This window comes from Hyaena hyaena, unplaced genomic scaffold (assembly GCF_003009895.1).
Source record: "Hyaena hyaena isolate Hyena2069 unplaced genomic scaffold, ASM300989v1 scaffold_80, whole genome shotgun sequence".
Taxonomy (NCBI): domain Eukaryota; kingdom Metazoa; phylum Chordata; class Mammalia; order Carnivora; family Hyaenidae; genus Hyaena; species Hyaena hyaena.
The window spans coordinates 3,207,013-3,223,714 of record NW_024080712.1 but is presented as its reverse complement, the minus strand read 5'-3'; the positions used below and the strand labels follow the sequence as shown (position 1 = coordinate 3,223,714).

The following is a 16,702-nucleotide window of genomic DNA, read 5'->3' as shown; positions in this document are numbered from 1 at the left end:
TACTGTCGGAAATACTCTGCTTTACAGAGGGCAGGGACCTTTGTCTCTTTTAACGAGGAAGGCACAGAAAGGCTAAACAACCTGTCCACGGTCACACATTACGTGATGCGACTGGGACGCTGCCTGGAGCGCACGCTGCAGGCCACTGCACGCGGTCCAGGCCCAGTCGCCACCCGCCTGACAGCGCACCAAGCGCCTGACGCCGCTGTACTTCTCCCCCACCCGCCACCCTTTTCTGAGGCTCCATTTTAAAGGGAATGTGCCACGTAAAAGCAGCAGCAATGGGTGGACTTATGGATGTGTATGTATATATTCTGCTTCTCAGCTTGGTATCAAGGAGATCGCTTTCCTTATGTAGGCAGGAAAACGAAACGGAAGCCAGAGAAAGAAAGGGACTGGATGAAGGAGAAAGAGTTCAGTGGGAGTGTAGTTAAAAAGAAAAGTTAAAAAGGCAGAAACACTGGTGCGCCTGGCTGGCTCAGCTGGTGGCGCGTGCAACTCTTGATCTTGGGATTGTGAGTTCAAGCCTTCTCTTGGGTGTGGAGATTACTTAAAATAAAGAATTAAATTTTTTGAAAAGGTGGGAACACTGATATACTTTGATTACACATATGTAAGTAAAAATATACATAAATATGTGTGTGCCTGTGTGTATCAACAAAATCAACCAACCAAAACGTGTTCTAGGCTTGGATGTCTTTAAATAATCTCCCAAACCACAGAGCTTTGTGAGGGAGGGGTGGTGTGTCGCCTGAGTGAACAAAACAAGACGCAAGCAAAAAAGAACCACTTTATGGGTTAACAACAGACCCAGCACTGATGGGCTCCCCCAAGGGCACAGTGACCACCCAGGATGCCACTGGAGGGAAGAGAGCAGAGCAAACGAAAAGCATACCAGAACAGGCAGTGACCGGTGCTTAACGCAGCCTTTTCTATTAACTCCCCTTTAGGTAATATTCTACTAAACATATGCAAATACCTTTTCCATCTCCTGCCGGAAGGTTGTAAACAGTTCATTGCTTTTCGCCATGGTGGTCTGGAATTCTTCAAACTTATCCATATAAAGAGAAAGCTACAGAAAAAAAAAGTATGAAATATTCTGAGTTCCAAGTAAACCATTTAAAATTCCCAAAGGCTTTCTAAGAGAACGTTTTATGGTTAAGCACTGGTTACTTGGTATGAGTGACAGAAGGAAGAAGAGGCGCACAGCAGCCCTTGGGGGCCAGACAGAGACCGCCTAAGTTCTGTAACTCAGAGACCCGCTACACATCTTTTTACAAGTAAATTTTAAACTGTATAAATATTTACTAGCTCCAATCCACCAATTATAATAAAAACTGCTGTGGCTGGTAGAACTATAAATTTCATGTAACTAATTATTCATGAACTGCTCCCTCCCTTAGATTTGAAGAACTGTCCTTGGAAAAAGATCATTCTTTCAGAACATCACATGCACAGTTCTTAGCTTGGTATCAAGGATAGCTCATTCCAGGGCGCCTGGGTGGCTCAGCTGGTTAAGCGACCAACTGTTGGGTTTCCACTCAGGTCATGATCTCACGGTTCATGAGCTCGATCCCCATGTGGGGCTTCACACTGACAGCACAGAGCCTGCTTGGGATCCTCTCTCCCTCATCTCTGCCCCTCCTCCACTCATGCTCTCATTCTCCCTCTCAAAATAAACATTTAAAAAAGGAAAACTCTTTCCTTAACACATACAGGAAAATGAAACAGAAGGCAAAAACTGGTTTGGTGGGGAAAGAAAGAATTCAGTGGGATGGGGTCTTTTGACTTAAGCAGGCCCCCAGGCTCAGTGCGGAGCCCAACGCAGGGCTTGATCCCCTGACCCTGAGATCAAAACCTGACGCAAAATCAAGAGTCAGGTGCTCAACTGACGCCACCCAGGCCCCCCAACAGCCATTGTTGTCGAAGATGCGATCCAGGTAGACTGTCCCATCTGAGAGCTCAATGCAGGCCCACACTGGGGAGTCAGTTAAGTGGCAACTGCCATCACACCCGGCCTTACGTGCCTGGATTACAGAATCGTGGGTCCAACACCAATTCAACTCTATCCTCAACAAATGCTGGAAACTGACATGGTAAGAACACAAAATGAGACCAACTCTTGGAAAGGACAGCCACATTTAAGGACTAGGAAAAGAAAGACGTGACAGCAAAGGAAACAAACTAATAATCAGATAACATGACCCAGGGTAACACAGACTGCAGACAACAGAAGTTGCAACGAGCACAGTCCAACAGAATCAGAGCTGCCTGCAAGCTTCACAGAGGGTCCTCCCATGCTTCGCAGTGACTCCCACAATCAAGTCTATTTTCCAGGGGCACCTGGGTGGCTCATTCGGCTGAGCGTCTGACTTTAGCTCAGGTCATGATCTCACAGTTCTAGAGTTCGAGGCATGCATCAAGCTCTCTGCTATCAACACAGAGCCCACTTTGGATCCCGTGTCCCTCTCTCTCTCTGCCCTTCTCATGCTCTCTCTCTCTCAAAACAAAAATATTAAGAAAAAAATTTTAAATCTATTTTCCAAATTCATACATAGATAGCCTTTATATACCTTTTCTGCAATTTTCTTCTCCATTTATATGGACAACTGAGTTTATGGAGCTAATGAGGGGTTCAAATTTCCTAGAAGCAATCTAGCACAATCCTAAATTATAGTGGGAGGTTCAAAAGACTTCTTGAATTTTCACTCTAAATTTAGGCTAACTTTATAGGAAATGAGTATCACCACACTGTAAAACAGGCCCAAGACAAAAAGCATTGAAAAAGAGGTAGTCATAAAGATTCACACCAGTCTCAATGTATCAATGCATTTTAGAACTAATTTAGAGTACTTACATTAAAAAAAAAACAAAAACAACTTCTTATATAATAAACTTTTAAAATGGGTAATACTTTTTTCAACTGAATGTAATCTACTTACTTGGAAAAGGGTGAACTACAGGTAAACACCTAATTTCACCTGTCCATAAAGACACAGGAAGTCTTTTCTGTATCTTCTGAGCGGGGAGGCAGTGTCTGCTACCCTTACTGCACAGAAGACAAACACCAAGAAAGGTTGCCTTAGGACAAAACTAAGGGGTCTGGGTTGAAAAATGGGGAAGCAATAGAAATGCCTAGGCCCACATGGTTTCATGGATGAATTCCACCAAACATTTAAAGAAGAACAAAAGCCAATTCTTCTCAAACCCTGCCAAAAAACTGAAGAAAAGGGACACTCCCCAATTTATTTTATTTAAGGTCAGCATTTACCCTGAAATCAAAGCCAGATACGAAAACTCTAAGAAAACTGCAGGCCAAAACCCCTGATTAATAAACTTGTAAAAATTCTCAACAGTCAAAAAAATACTAGCAAACCAAATCCAAAAGCACATTAAAAAGATCACATGATCAAATGGGATTCATCTTGGTGATGATGCAAGGATGGCTCAACATACACAAATCAATAAATGTGATATTCCACATCAACAGAATAAAGGAGAAAAACCATATGATCATCTCAATAGATACAGGAAAAGCATCTGACAAAATAGAACATCCATTCATGATATAAGCACTCAACAAATGGGGCAGAGAAAGAACATACTTCAATGTAACAAAGGCCATACATGATAGATCCACAGCTAACATCATACTCAATAGTGAAAGGTTTAAGGCTTTCCTTCTAAGATCAGAACAAGAGAAGGACGCTCACCCTCACCACTTCTATTTAATACAGTACTAGAATTCATAGCCAAAGTAATTAGGCATGAAAAATAGAAGGCATCCAAATCAGAAGGAAGAAGTAAAATTCTGTTTGCTGACGACACGATCTTATGTATAGAGAATCCTGAAGACTCCTCCAAAAAACTTATGAAAAAAAAAAACCCACAAAAACCAAAACTCCTATTTACAACAGCATCAAAATCAATAAAATAGAGATAAATTTAACCAAGGACATGAAAGATCTACATGCTGAAAACTGAAACACTGATGAAAAAACTTGAAGAATACGAAATGGAAAGATATCCCGTGTTCATAGATCAAAACTTAGTATTATTAAAATGTCCATACTACCCAAAGCCATCTATATTTAATCCTTATCAAAATCACAAAGGCATTTTTACAGAAACAGAAAAAATAATCCTAAAATTTGAATGGAACCACTAAAGAGCCAGAAGAGCCAAAGCAATCTTGAGAAACAACAAAGCTGGACAAAGGCATCACACTCCCTGACTTCAAACTATACTACAAGCTAAAGCAATCAAGACAGTATGCTACTGGCATAAAATCAGAGAAATGGACCAATGAAACAGAGCTGAGAGCCCAGAAATAAACCCATACAAATACGGTCAACTAACATTTGACAAGGGAGCCAAGAATACTCAATGGCAGGGGGGAGCCTGGGTGGCTCAGTCAGTTAAGCGTCCGACTTCAGCTCAGGTCATGATCTCACGGTTTGTGGGTTTGAGCCCCACGTCGGGCTCCGTGCTGACAGCTTAGCTCAGAGCCTGGAGCCTGCTTCAGATTCTGTGTCTCCCTCTCTCTCTGACCCTCCCCTGCTCAAGCTCTCCCAGAAATAAATTTAAAAAACAAAAAAAAATTTAAAAAAATTAAAGAATACTCAATGGGGGAAAGGACGGTCTCTTCAATAGTGTTGGGAAAACTGGATCCCTGTCTTACACTACTCACAAAAATTAAGGACTTAAACAAAAGACCCAAAACCATAAAACTCCTGGAAGAAAACATCAGTTAAAAAAAAAAAAAAAAAAAACTCCTCAATAGTAGTCTTGGAAATTTTGGTTATGATACTAAAAGCACAAGCAACACAAGGAAAAATCAACAAGTGGTACTACAATGAACTAAAAAGCTTCTGCACAGCAAAGAAGCATTTAACAAAATGAAAAAGAAACCTATGGAATGGGAAAAAATATCTGCAAATCATATACCCAATAAGGGGTTGATATGCAAAATATATAAGGAATCCATACAAGTCGAGAGCAAAAAGACAAATATAATCCAACTTAAACATGGGCAGAGGGCTTGAATAGACATCTTTCCAAAAACATACAGATGGCCAACAGGAACATGAAAAGGTGCTCGACATCATGAATCATCAGGGAAATGCAAAATCAACACCACAAGGAGATGTCATCTCACACCTGTTAGGATGGCTATTATAAAAAAGACAAGAGATAACAAATGTTGGCGAGCGTGTGAAGAAAAGGCAACTCCTACGCACTGCTGGTGGGAATGTAAACTGGCGCAGCTACCATGAGAACCAGTACAGAGGTTCCTCAAAAAATTAAAAATAGAACCTATGATCTAGGAATCCTATATCTGTGTATACTGTATATCCAAAGGAAATGACATCACTATCTCAGAGATACATGCACTCCCATATTCACTGCAGCATTCTTTACAACAGCCAACACAGAGAAACAACCTAAGTGCCCACCAAGAGATGAATAAAGAAAGTGTGGTATATATGCACAATAGAGTATTAATCAGCCATTTAAAAAAAGAAATGTTGCCATTTGTGAGAATACGGATGGACCTGCAGGGCATCATGCTAAGTGAAATCAGCCAGACAGAGAAAAAATACTGTATGATCTCACTTATATACGAAATCTAAAAAAGCAGAACTCCTATGGAAAGTGGAATGGTGTTGTAAGGGGCTGACGGGAGGGGGAAACCCGAAGATGATGGTCAAAGGGCAAAAACTTTCAGTTATAAGATGAGTAAGTTCTGAGGATCTAATGTACAGTGTGGTGACTATATTTAACAATAAGGTATCATATAATTGAAAAGAAAAAGCAGGGGGGCACCTGGGTGGCTCAGTCGGTTAAGCATCCAACTTCGACTCAGGCCACGATCGCGCCCTTCGTGGGTTCAAGCCCCGTATCGAGCTCTGTGCTGACAGCTCAGAGCCTGGAGCCTGCTTCTGATTCTGTGTCTCCCTCTCTCTCTGCCTCTCCCCTGCTCTTGCACTGTCTTCTCTTTCTCTCTCTCAAAAATAAACAATATAAAAAGAAAGAATAAAGTAGGGAGGGCCCCCATGAAAACCACCACCTCCACAGCTCCATCTGGGAGTAGAATTGTATGGTGGTTGATAGGCAGTTTTTGAAACAGATTATGTGCTAAAAGCACAAAATTCTAAAGATTTTAGGTTCAACTATATGAAATTGCCAGTTTTGTAGGTCAAAGAAGTACCAGCAATTTCGTATAATTCAGCTTAGTACAAAAGAGCTACAATCTGAAGATTTCTCAGGTTTTCTTTAGTTGGAAATTAGCAGACACACATGGGAACAGACTGAGAAAGGGAGGAAATACCTGAGATACTGGAAAGGGAGCACTGCAGACAGCATCACCAACCGTCCCCATGTGCCTGAGACCTAAGTGTTTCCCAGGACACGGGACTCTGAGTGCTAAAACCAGGAAAGTTCTGGGCAAGTCAGGACGAGCTGGTCACCCTGAGTGCAGAGGAAAACTCCAGGAGGGACGCGTGAACTACCCTCATTTCCGGCTGGGAATAAGCACAAGCATCTTAGAGAATATCCAAGGTATACATCAAGTGAACCATAGATTTTTCTTACAAAAGCCGCTACCCCCTGCTGTCAAGTTACCTGCTGTTTTAGTTGTACTTCTTGCTGTTTCATTTGTTCATATTTGTGCCTTGATTCTGTTGCTTCTTTTAATAACTAGAAAACAGAAACATTCTGGCAGAATACTAAAAGTAATTACAAATATGGCTATAATGTCAAATGATCAGAGTCGGGCTTAATCCTTCTGGTCATTATTTTAACAAAACCTCCAAGTCTATAGATAAAACTTTGTTATATCACCTGCTCATTACCCTATTGTCTTCAATCTGTTCCCCTTGTTAACACTAAGGAAATGTTGGAATAATCTTTTACTGCTTAGAAAGAGCACGCTGGAGGCCTAATAATAGGTTTACAAAACTCAGGATTGAACTCTTATGTTTCAGGTGAAGATAATTAGAAGTCTGGGATCAGCAGAAAACATGGCCCAGAATCTCGACATTTATCTAGGTGACTTAGAAAGCCAGTCTACTCCTCGAGAACCAAGATGAGGCAGAGTGAAAGGGTATGGAGCAAAGCAATGAAATCAGAGACCAGTTTCCAATCACTTTTTAAAAAGCAGGGGAGGAGTGGATGCGTGATTTATATACTTGAGTTTTCAAGAAAATTATATATCAAAGTTGCATAGTAAACAACTGTTGAAATTCAGTCCCTAAAATGTCACACACAGTCCAAATAAGCCTGGAAAAGATATTAAACCAATTACGAAGTATAAACGTGCAATAGATCCATGTGCATATGTGAATGTATGACAACCGTTCCTTCAGTCATGCACAGGACAGCATTAGCAGTTCACGCAGAAGGATCGTGCCATATAAAAGATGTGTCTCTCCTATGCCTAGACTCACACTCAACATGGTTCGTTCACAACGCGAGGGGCACAGACGAAGCGAGGCTTCAGAGCAGGCTTGCCTCCGTGCCTACGCTACTTCAGCAAGAGCTGGATGGAACAGTCCTCACTGCCGTCATCATCTCCCACCAGTTTGTTGGTTTGTTTTTGCTTAAGCACGTGAAGTTGAATTTGCGTATGTTCGGTCTACCGGTGAGATTCCACAGTATTCATAATTACTGACGGGAAATACAGTCTCAACATACTCTCCGGGAACGATGCTGAGTGATTAGGTATGGAGAATTCTGTTTAAATTTTATCAGAATATTATACCAGAATAAGTAGACAAATAGTTTCCCTAGTTTCAAGTTACTTGTTTAAAAACAAAATCTAACAATGTATAGGGGACTAGTGTTTGGTAAGCTTGATATTAAATTGAAATACTGGTCTAATAACTGTGGAACTTGGGGACTATTATTCTAAGCACGGAAAAGTCAAATGAGTGCAGACCTTTGCACTAACTTGGGTCTAATCTCTCCAGTGTATCTTCTGTATAAAAATTAGAAATAAAAAGCCAAACGCGTTCTGACACACACATGTCCTTCTCCATCTAGAACAAAAAACCAATTAGCATGACCCAGGTACTACATTAAATGTAAAATAAGTTTGAATGTTTTAAATGGCACTGGTCCAATTCTGACAAACTGTAAGAAACAGAACTTACAAACTCTCTCTCTCTTTGATGTTTTTCATCAGCTTCTTTTATTAGCTGTGTTGTCTGCTGAAGCTTGGCATCCACAAGCTGCTGCTGTAACTCCTTATGTTTGAACACTTTATCAATATGCTGTGGGAGAAGATTCCTTCCATCACTTAATGAAAAAGGAACACAATGACAAGGCAACAACACAAGTTACGACGCCATGCCTATGATTACCCTGCTTTGCCTGCTTGCGTGGACACTGGGTCCACATGCTTGTGGAAGAGCGGGCCTTACATCGCCTTGTAGAGCCTCTCGCACTTGCAGGAAAGGAGCCTTCAGGCTACTCCCCTGTACCCCTTCCCTTTTGGAGCTGGGCAGTCAAGGAACCTCATCAGCCACACACCTGTACTTCCTATTTCTGCCCTACAATGAAAATGAGGCTCAAAGTGCATCAAGAAAAATATGGATAAAGAGATCAAACTGTTAATCCCGTACATCATACACGTAATTCCTAGATACTTCTCTCCACTTTATATCTCCCCAAAGTTCTCAGATGGAGGCAGCACGCTGTGACAATAGGAGCGGCCCAGGTCAAATCCTGGCTAGTGCGTGGCCCCGGACAAATCTTCCTGTTGCTGAATCTCAGTTCCCTCCTCTACGCGGAGATAAGCATGCTCTGGCAGAATTGTAAAAGATAATGCAATGGTTACACTACATAAGGTGCTTTGTCCCAGGCACATACTACAGATTTGGTAAAAGGTCGCCATGATTTCCAAACGAAATTGTTAAGTGGTTATTTATGTACAATAAAGTCATCAGAACATCCCTTCTCAGATGCATAAAGAGTAACTCATCCTGGCCAAAGAACATTTGATAATATTCAAAATAAGAAAGTCCCACATGTAATGTGATTTAAACATACAGAATTTTCAAATGTTCGGCATCTCTGATGTAGCAGATTGTCATATTAAACAAAACTAAAAGAATTTTAAGAAAATTGAAGGATTTATAATCTAATACAAAATTTAGTCTCTAGGACACAAAAGTTCCTTTGATAAGCATCGTAAGAGCAAAGAGTTGTGGCCCCTGGGTGGTTAGTCAGTTAAGTGTCCGACTTCTACTCAGGTCATGATCTCACGGTTGTTGGGTTCGAGCATCGGGCGTCGGGCTCTGTGCTGACAGCTAGCTCAGAGCCTGGAGCCTGCTTCAGATTCTGTCTTCCTCTCTCTGTGTCCCTCCCCCACTTGCACTCTGCCTCTCTCTCTCAAAAAATAAACATTAAAAAAAATCTTTTTAAATAAGAAAACAAAGGAAAAAGAGTGAAAAAGGAAATCTTCATGTTACAGACTTGAGACCTATTAACCACTGAAACAGATGGACTTTATTTAAACCTTGATTCAAATAGTTTTAAAAGGGTGGGGGGAGGACATAGGGGAACCCAGAGAACTGAATAATGACTCAATATTTAATGTTTAGTAATTGTTTTAATTCTTGTAGGCATGAAAATGATACCGTGGCTGTGCTTAAAAAAAGCTTCCCTTGTGTTTTTGAGGTACACCCTCAAATACATATGAATGGAATAATAGGACACCTTGAAGTTGTATCAAAATAATCCAGGGCAAGGCAATGGGAATAAAGCTGAAACAACGGCTTCACCTGCTGAAACCAAGTGATATATTCTCTACGTTTAAGTGTGTAATTCTCCATTAACAAAAAAAAAAAGGGGGGGAGGACAGAGAGAGTGATTAAAAAGATCTTTTAAGGGGCGCCTGGGTGGCTCAGTTGGTTAAGCATCCAACTTTGGCTCAGGTCATGATCTCACAGTTTGGGAGTTTGAGCCCTGCGTTGGGCTCTATGCTGTCACCACTGAGCCCACGCTGGATCCTCTGTTCCTCTCTTTCTCTGCCCCTCCCCTGCTTGTACTCTTGCTCAAAAATAAACATTCAAAAAAAAGAAAAAGAAAAAAAGAAAAGAAAATCTTTTAAATAACCGCTTCTGAAGGGCTGAATGTAAGTTAATATGATCTAAAGTTTGCCTTCAAAACTGGATAAAGTAACTGACAGAGGTACTCCTCTTTTTTTTATTGTTTCATTTTAATCAGCTATTTTAATCTACTTGTTTGTGAAGGGTTACAACGCACACAGAAGCATATTTCCCTAACTTCAAAGGCAGGGGATGCCGTGTTCTAAAAGCCTGATGCCTCTAGTCCGGCCCTTTTGACCTCTAAAAGCAAGGAACCATACAAAACAGGCCATCGCCTATTTGCTTTTAACACAGATAGAACCTCTGAACTTCCCGACTAGCTTGAAAAAGTCTTAGCGGGAGGCCAATGACCAAGAGCAGCAGGCATGGATCCTTCCAGTAAACTTTTTACTTTAATGGATAGGAGAGTTTAAGAAATAAGTTCTTTCTTATCCTCTCAAATAGTATAAAGCCCCCATTTAAAAAGAAATGTAAGGGGCGCCTGGGTGGCTTAGTCGGTTAAGCGTCCGACTTTCGCTCGGGTCATGATCTCGCGGTTAGTGGGTTCAAGCCCCACGTCGGGCTCTGTGCTGACTGCCAGCTCAGAGCCTGGAGCCTGTTTCAGTCTGTGACTCCCTCTCTCTCTGACCCTCCCCTGCTCACGCTGTCTCTCTCTCTCTCCTAGAAATAAAAAAAAAAAAAAAACATTAAAAAAAATTTTTTTTAAAGAAATGTAAAACACAGGTTTAATACAGTGGTAATGTAGACAGTCCAGATTATCACAGATACCTGAGTTACAGCATATTTAGAGGCCAAATATTTATTATGAGTCTAGATAAAGGGAAAAATCTTTATGCTAAAAACACAATCTTCTAGTATCACATGGAAGTCAAGTAGTCCTTAACACGTCCCCACGAAACTGCCTCACCTACCCAAATCCACAGACTCCTCGACTACCTAAGTAATGGTCCCCTAGACTCCTGTTCCCATGGTGACTGAGCTTTCCCATGAAATGCCCAACTTCCACTATGCATCTATAAAATCTCCAAGCCTCCTGTGAGAGCAGTTTCACTTCGGTCAGGAATGGTGAAAAATCCTTTCTGAAAACAAGCTGTCTAAACCCAGAAAATGGCTTTACCTCCTCTCTCAGTGCATATTGTTCAATGAGCTTCTTCAGCTTCTCTCCCAGTTCAATGTTTTCCTGGCGGAGCTTGGCGTTGTGTATGTCGTGTTGTTCGAGCTGTGCTTGGATTTCATTTAAGGTAATTTGGAAGTGTGCGGTGGCTTCTTTACGTCTTTCTTCCTCCTCTCGTGCCTGCTGCATATTTTCTTCCTTATTATCCAAAATAAGTTCTGTTAATGGTATAGACCTATAGAGAAGACGCTCATCAAAGAAGCTGCTGCCATGGGGGTTCATCTATTGCCACCCTGAAGTATTCCTTCCCTGTATTTGTGACCAGAAGGTTCTCATGTAAATAAACAAGCAGCTTTGAGTAGATAAAATAATGACAGATACAGAATGCCCTGTTGTAAACTGCGCGCTACATGCCCATCTCAAATTCATTGTACTGAAAGCCAAGTAAGGAGCTGCTGCTCCACGCAGCCAGCTCCCTCTACCGAATGTTCCCCAACACCCTCTACCCGGTCACACGGCAGTATCCGAACCTAGCCTGACCAGAGACGACTCCTTGCAGCTTACCTTCTCAGTTACACTACTCCCTAGAAGGCAAGGGACAAAAGAAACCTGTATCTTAAAAGACTTACTTCCAACACTTGCTAAGATACAAGTGTTAACCAATCAAATTATTGATTTGCTACAGGAAAAACCCCCACCAACTTTAATGGTTATGTAAACCCAAGGATTCAAAAGCAAAGAAAAAACAAACAGCTCCCACCAGTAGGGGAAGATCCACTTCCTGAGCATGCCTCTGTTCTAGGGCCTTAGGCATCTGCTGTGCTGGGGCAGTTTAAGGAGAGATCCTGCTTGGTCAAAATCGTACCCCAACTGTACATGAGGGCAGGCCCGCCTCCAGGCCTCTGGCTCTTTTTCCTTCTTCTCTTGTTGGTACCAATTAATCCTTGGGTACCTGCTCCCTCTTCTTTTATATTCAGCCAAGATTTGAGTGCTATTCTAAAAGTACTTAGCAACAGGGTGGGGGATAGGTAAGGGTGGTTTGGCAATGTAGCTGATTAACAGCCCTTCAGGAGCTCAGCAGGTGTTTTCCCTTCCCAGACTCAGTCTCTGCCTCAAGTCTGTTTCTCCTCAGCTTCTCATTTCACTTCAACTTTTCATACGTGGTAATTAACTACATCAGTGCTCAGCAGAAAACTTGCAGCTCTGAGCTTCCTAAGCCAGGACTCCAGGCAGAAAAGCTGCGGTCTAAATATCAATCTCAATTAGACTCCCTATGACCAGGTATGAGGTTCATTAAGAACCATCAGGCCGAGGCGCCTGGGTGGCTTAGTCGGTTGAGCGTCCGACTTTCGCTTAGGTCATGATCTCGCGGTTCGTGGGTTCGAGCCCCGCGTCGGGCTCTGTGCTGACTGCCAGCTCAGAGCCTGGAGCCTGTTTCGGAGTCTGTGTCTCCCTCTCTCTCTGACCCTCCCCTGCTCACGCTGTCTCTCTCTCTCTCCTAGAAATAAAAAAAAAAAAAAAAATTAAAAAAAAATATTAAAAAAAAAAAAAAAAAGAAGCATCAGGCCAAGCAAAACAGAATGGTGGCTGGTATCTGACTCCAGACAGAAAGCAGCATTTATTTCAAACATGTACACAGTAATTATAAAGCAAGCTAAGTCAGTGTCAGTACCCCTTGAAAAACAGAAAACTTAACCAACTCACCTTTAATGTCTTATTGTGACGCTGAAGTTCCCGGCAAAGGGACTCTAGTTTGCTTCTTGCCAAGATAGCCTTGCTGTGCTCACTCTGTAAGTGAACTTTCTCTTTCACGATCTGGGCTTGTTTCTTCTGCAGAATCTTCATTTGCTTCTGAACATTCCTGCTCTCCTCCAGCTAAAATTAACAAAGCACATTACAATTAGGAAGTACAATGAAAACCTTTGAATTATGGCTGGAAAAATTACAGTAAGAACTATGGAACATATTTTCAAACACCAAATACTGTAGCATAAGATTTTACTTAAATCATTTTATCTCTCTCAGAAATAAATAAAACATTTTAAAAAAATCATTTTGTGCCATGCTACTCTGCCAACGTTGTCTCTCTTCCAGTTGTGATAGGAGAGTAAGGAAATAATTTAGGTTAGGGAAAAAAACCACCTATTTCAATTAAAGTCTACCCCCAACACGGGACTCAAAGTCACAACCCTGAGATCAAGAGTCTCGTGCTCCACCCACTGGGCCAGCCAGGCACCCCTTAATCTATTTTACTCAAAATTTTAAAATGAGCTTTGTGGAAAAATTTTAGAAATCAACACCATCGAGTTTTACTTTTCTGAAAAATACACACAAGCTAGTCTACTGAAATGGTTACCCAAATTAGAACAGACAGCACTCAGGATTTTTTGTAAACGAGGGGGGAATTGCTGCAATTTTAGGTTTAGAGCAAATGAGTCTATTTCAAGGTTCAATCAACACTAACAGATAGACAGCAGCCTCACCAACCTTTCACAGAAGGAAATGATGCAGAATCAATTTCAACAGCAAGAGTGACACCTTGTGGCCTAGCAAGCATCCTTACAGGCCATTAGGCTTACAGCTATTAAAAACAACCTTAGAGAAATTCCTGCAGGAAAAATTTTCTTTATAGAATATTTTTGCAAAGTAATCTTACAACAGACTGTGGGCTGCGGAACAGTTCCAAGAAGCTTCCAGTCTGCACACACTATTTGTAACTCCACCGTGGGCTGGAAACTCCCCCTGCCCTCCTGGACTCAAGGTAATCACAATCCTGAATCCTGGGCTCACAATTCCTTTGTTCCCCTCTTTATCTCATCTGTGTGTGGTCCTAAAAGAATCATTTTGACTTTGCTGTGGCTAGTGCAACTTACCTGAATTTTTCAGTTTCTTGAATTTAAATGAATTTAAGCTTAAATAGCTACACATAGCTAATGGCTACCATTTTGGACAGCACAGCTGTAGATTAGATTACTAGACTCATCCTAATTGTCTGCACAGATCAAGGAGCAGCAAACCTTTTCTGGAAATGGCCACAAGTAAGTTTTTTGGGCTTTGTGGGCCACATGCTGTGTCGTGTCATTTTCTTTTTTTAAACTTTAAAAATGTAAAACCATTCTTAGCTGTGGGCAGTACAGAAACTGCCCTTGCCAGATTTGGCCCACTGGTCACATAATATTCCACTTAGAAATATACCACACACAACATATTTGACTGCCCCATTCTCAAGGCAATGGGCATTTGAGTTGTTTCCAGACTTTATTACTTACAATGATATGAACACTGCCCTACGTGTTTTCTGGTATACACATGCAAGAATTTCTCTGGGTGCAAACCCAGGAGTGGGATTGCTAGGCAGTGATTAATGTTCTATTTCACAAGACAACGCCAAACTATTTTCCAAAGTAGCTGGAAAATTTATTCTCCCATCAGCGATTTATAAGAGGTCATGTAGATATAGATGCACATCCTCTCCAAAACTAAGTACAACCAGAATTCTTAATTTATGCCACTACAATGGACATAAAACTGCATGTCACTGTGGTCCAGATTTGCATTTCCCTGATCACTAATAAAGTCAAACATCTCTTTATATGTTTATGTACCTTTATGTTAAGGTATATCTTTGTGTCTTCATGTTTTTCCACTTCTACAAAATGCCTCTTAAATGTCTCTTGCCCAGTTTTCCAATGGGTTGTCCTTTTTGTATTCATTTGTAGGTTTTCCTTAGATAGCCTTGAAACTACATATTCTGTTGGTTATGTTCATTAGAAATATGTTGTTCCCAGTTTTTTAATGTGTCTTTCCACGGTCTTTTGAAGGGTATTTTGCCGAACAAAAGTTAATTTCAACACAGCCAATTTTTGCAATCCTTTCTCTGACAGTGCATTTTCTGTTGCATGAAATTCTTCCCTTAACCCAAATTTAGGAAAATATTCACTTATTTTATCTAAATAAATCTAAATACCTAAATTATTAAAGCTTAATTTTTGGCATTTAAATCCTTAACCTATTTGGAATTAATCATTGTGTATGGTGTATAAAAACCGATTTTCTTTCTCATAAGGATATACACTTTTTTAGAAGTAACCCAATGTCGGGCTTGAACTCGTGACCCTGTGATCAAGAGTCACATACCCCATGGACTGAGCCAGCCAGGCAGCCTACGATATACATACACTTTTTAAGTTCCATTTACTTCATGAGGATGACAATTCTCCCTTAAATGCACCAACAGATTCCATGAAATGCTCTTCAAAACCCCCAAATGGGGTTTCCTCCAATTTTCCCCAATAAGTTGAACTTAAAGTTTTATAAAGAGCCAAGAGTAGCCAAGATAATTCTGGCAAAAAGAGTAATAAGAAAAGGATACATACACCTATGCCACCACGTTATCAAGATTTATTATTCCACTATAATAATCTACACAAACTAAGGAATGGGAAAGAATAGCACTATAACAAGTACTTAAGAATCGTGTTAGAAGGGGCGCCTGGGTGCCTCAGCTGGTTAAGGGTCTGACTTCGGCTCAGGTCATGATCTCGCGGTTTTGGGTTCAAGCCCCACATTGGGCTCTGTGCTGACTGCTCAGAGCCTGGATTCTGTTTCGGATCCTGTGCTTCCTCCTTTCCCCCTCCCTCTCTCTCAAAAAAGAATAGTGTTACAAGCCAAATGGTATCCACACTTAGCAAGTGAAATGTGATCATTTCATGAACCCATGCTATCTGGTAAATGTGGAGGCCACAAGGTCTCCGCAGTGGACAACCCCGCCTACAGTGCAACACACCATGCCACCTGCTCTGCCGTTTCTACTCATCCATGCCACAAGCACCAGTGATGGCAGAGGATGCCGTCACAAAAAGGGGAGAAGACAGTGAAGGCAAAAGGGAAGTTTTCTAATAATCCTGATGAAAAGGCTACCCCACTCATGGTCTCACTGCTACATAACCTATACACCTTTACAAAGAAAAAGAAATGAATGTTGTTTCAAGAAATAAAGCTTCAGGGCATTTTCTGAAAACAGTACACATCTCATCCCTCATACATTCAGCACAAATCTAAATCAGAGCGGTTACTCACTAGGCCAATCTCCAATGTGTCATGCATCCTGAAATGAATGCAGCAATTATTACTCGTACTTAAAAATAACCATACCCACCTCCACACACACAAAAGCCACAAACAAAAACACCCTAGACCCCTGCCATCATCATCACCTGGGAGCTTGTTAAAATACAAGCTCTCATGCCCAAACCCAGACCCAGTGAATCAGACTGTGCCTTTTATGGAAAGAGCCCAAGTGTCCATTGATGGATGAATGAATAAAGAAGATGTGGTGTGTGTGTGTGTGTGTGTATATATATATACACACACACACACACACACACAATGGAGTATTACTCCGTAATGAATGAATAAAGATGATGTGGTGTGTACACACACACACACACACACACACACACACACACACAATGGA

The 16,702-nt window shown here is 41.3% G+C and overlaps 1 protein-coding gene across 6 annotated transcripts in view; it reads right to left on the bottom strand.

Moving 5' to 3' along the window:
- TXLNG (taxilin gamma) overlaps window positions 1-16,702 on the bottom strand; it is a 52,800-nt gene that overhangs the window by 3,317 nt on the left and 32,781 nt on the right. For 4 of the 6 annotated variants that reach the window (XM_039233907.1, XM_039233912.1, XM_039233909.1 and 1 more), the window contains 5 exons: window positions 12,931-13,101; window positions 11,230-11,424; window positions 8,154-8,273; window positions 6,625-6,699; window positions 980-1,072 (listed from right to left, as the gene is read on the bottom strand). In XM_039233907.1, the coding sequence (XP_039089838.1) occupies window positions 980-1,072; window positions 6,625-6,699; window positions 8,154-8,273; window positions 11,230-11,424; window positions 12,931-13,101 (654 nt within the window). The remainder of the gene's footprint in view (window positions 1-979; window positions 1,073-6,624; window positions 6,700-8,153; window positions 8,274-11,229; window positions 11,425-12,930; window positions 13,102-16,702) is intronic. The other 2 variants (XM_039233908.1, XM_039233911.1) reach the window with 2 other exon arrangements.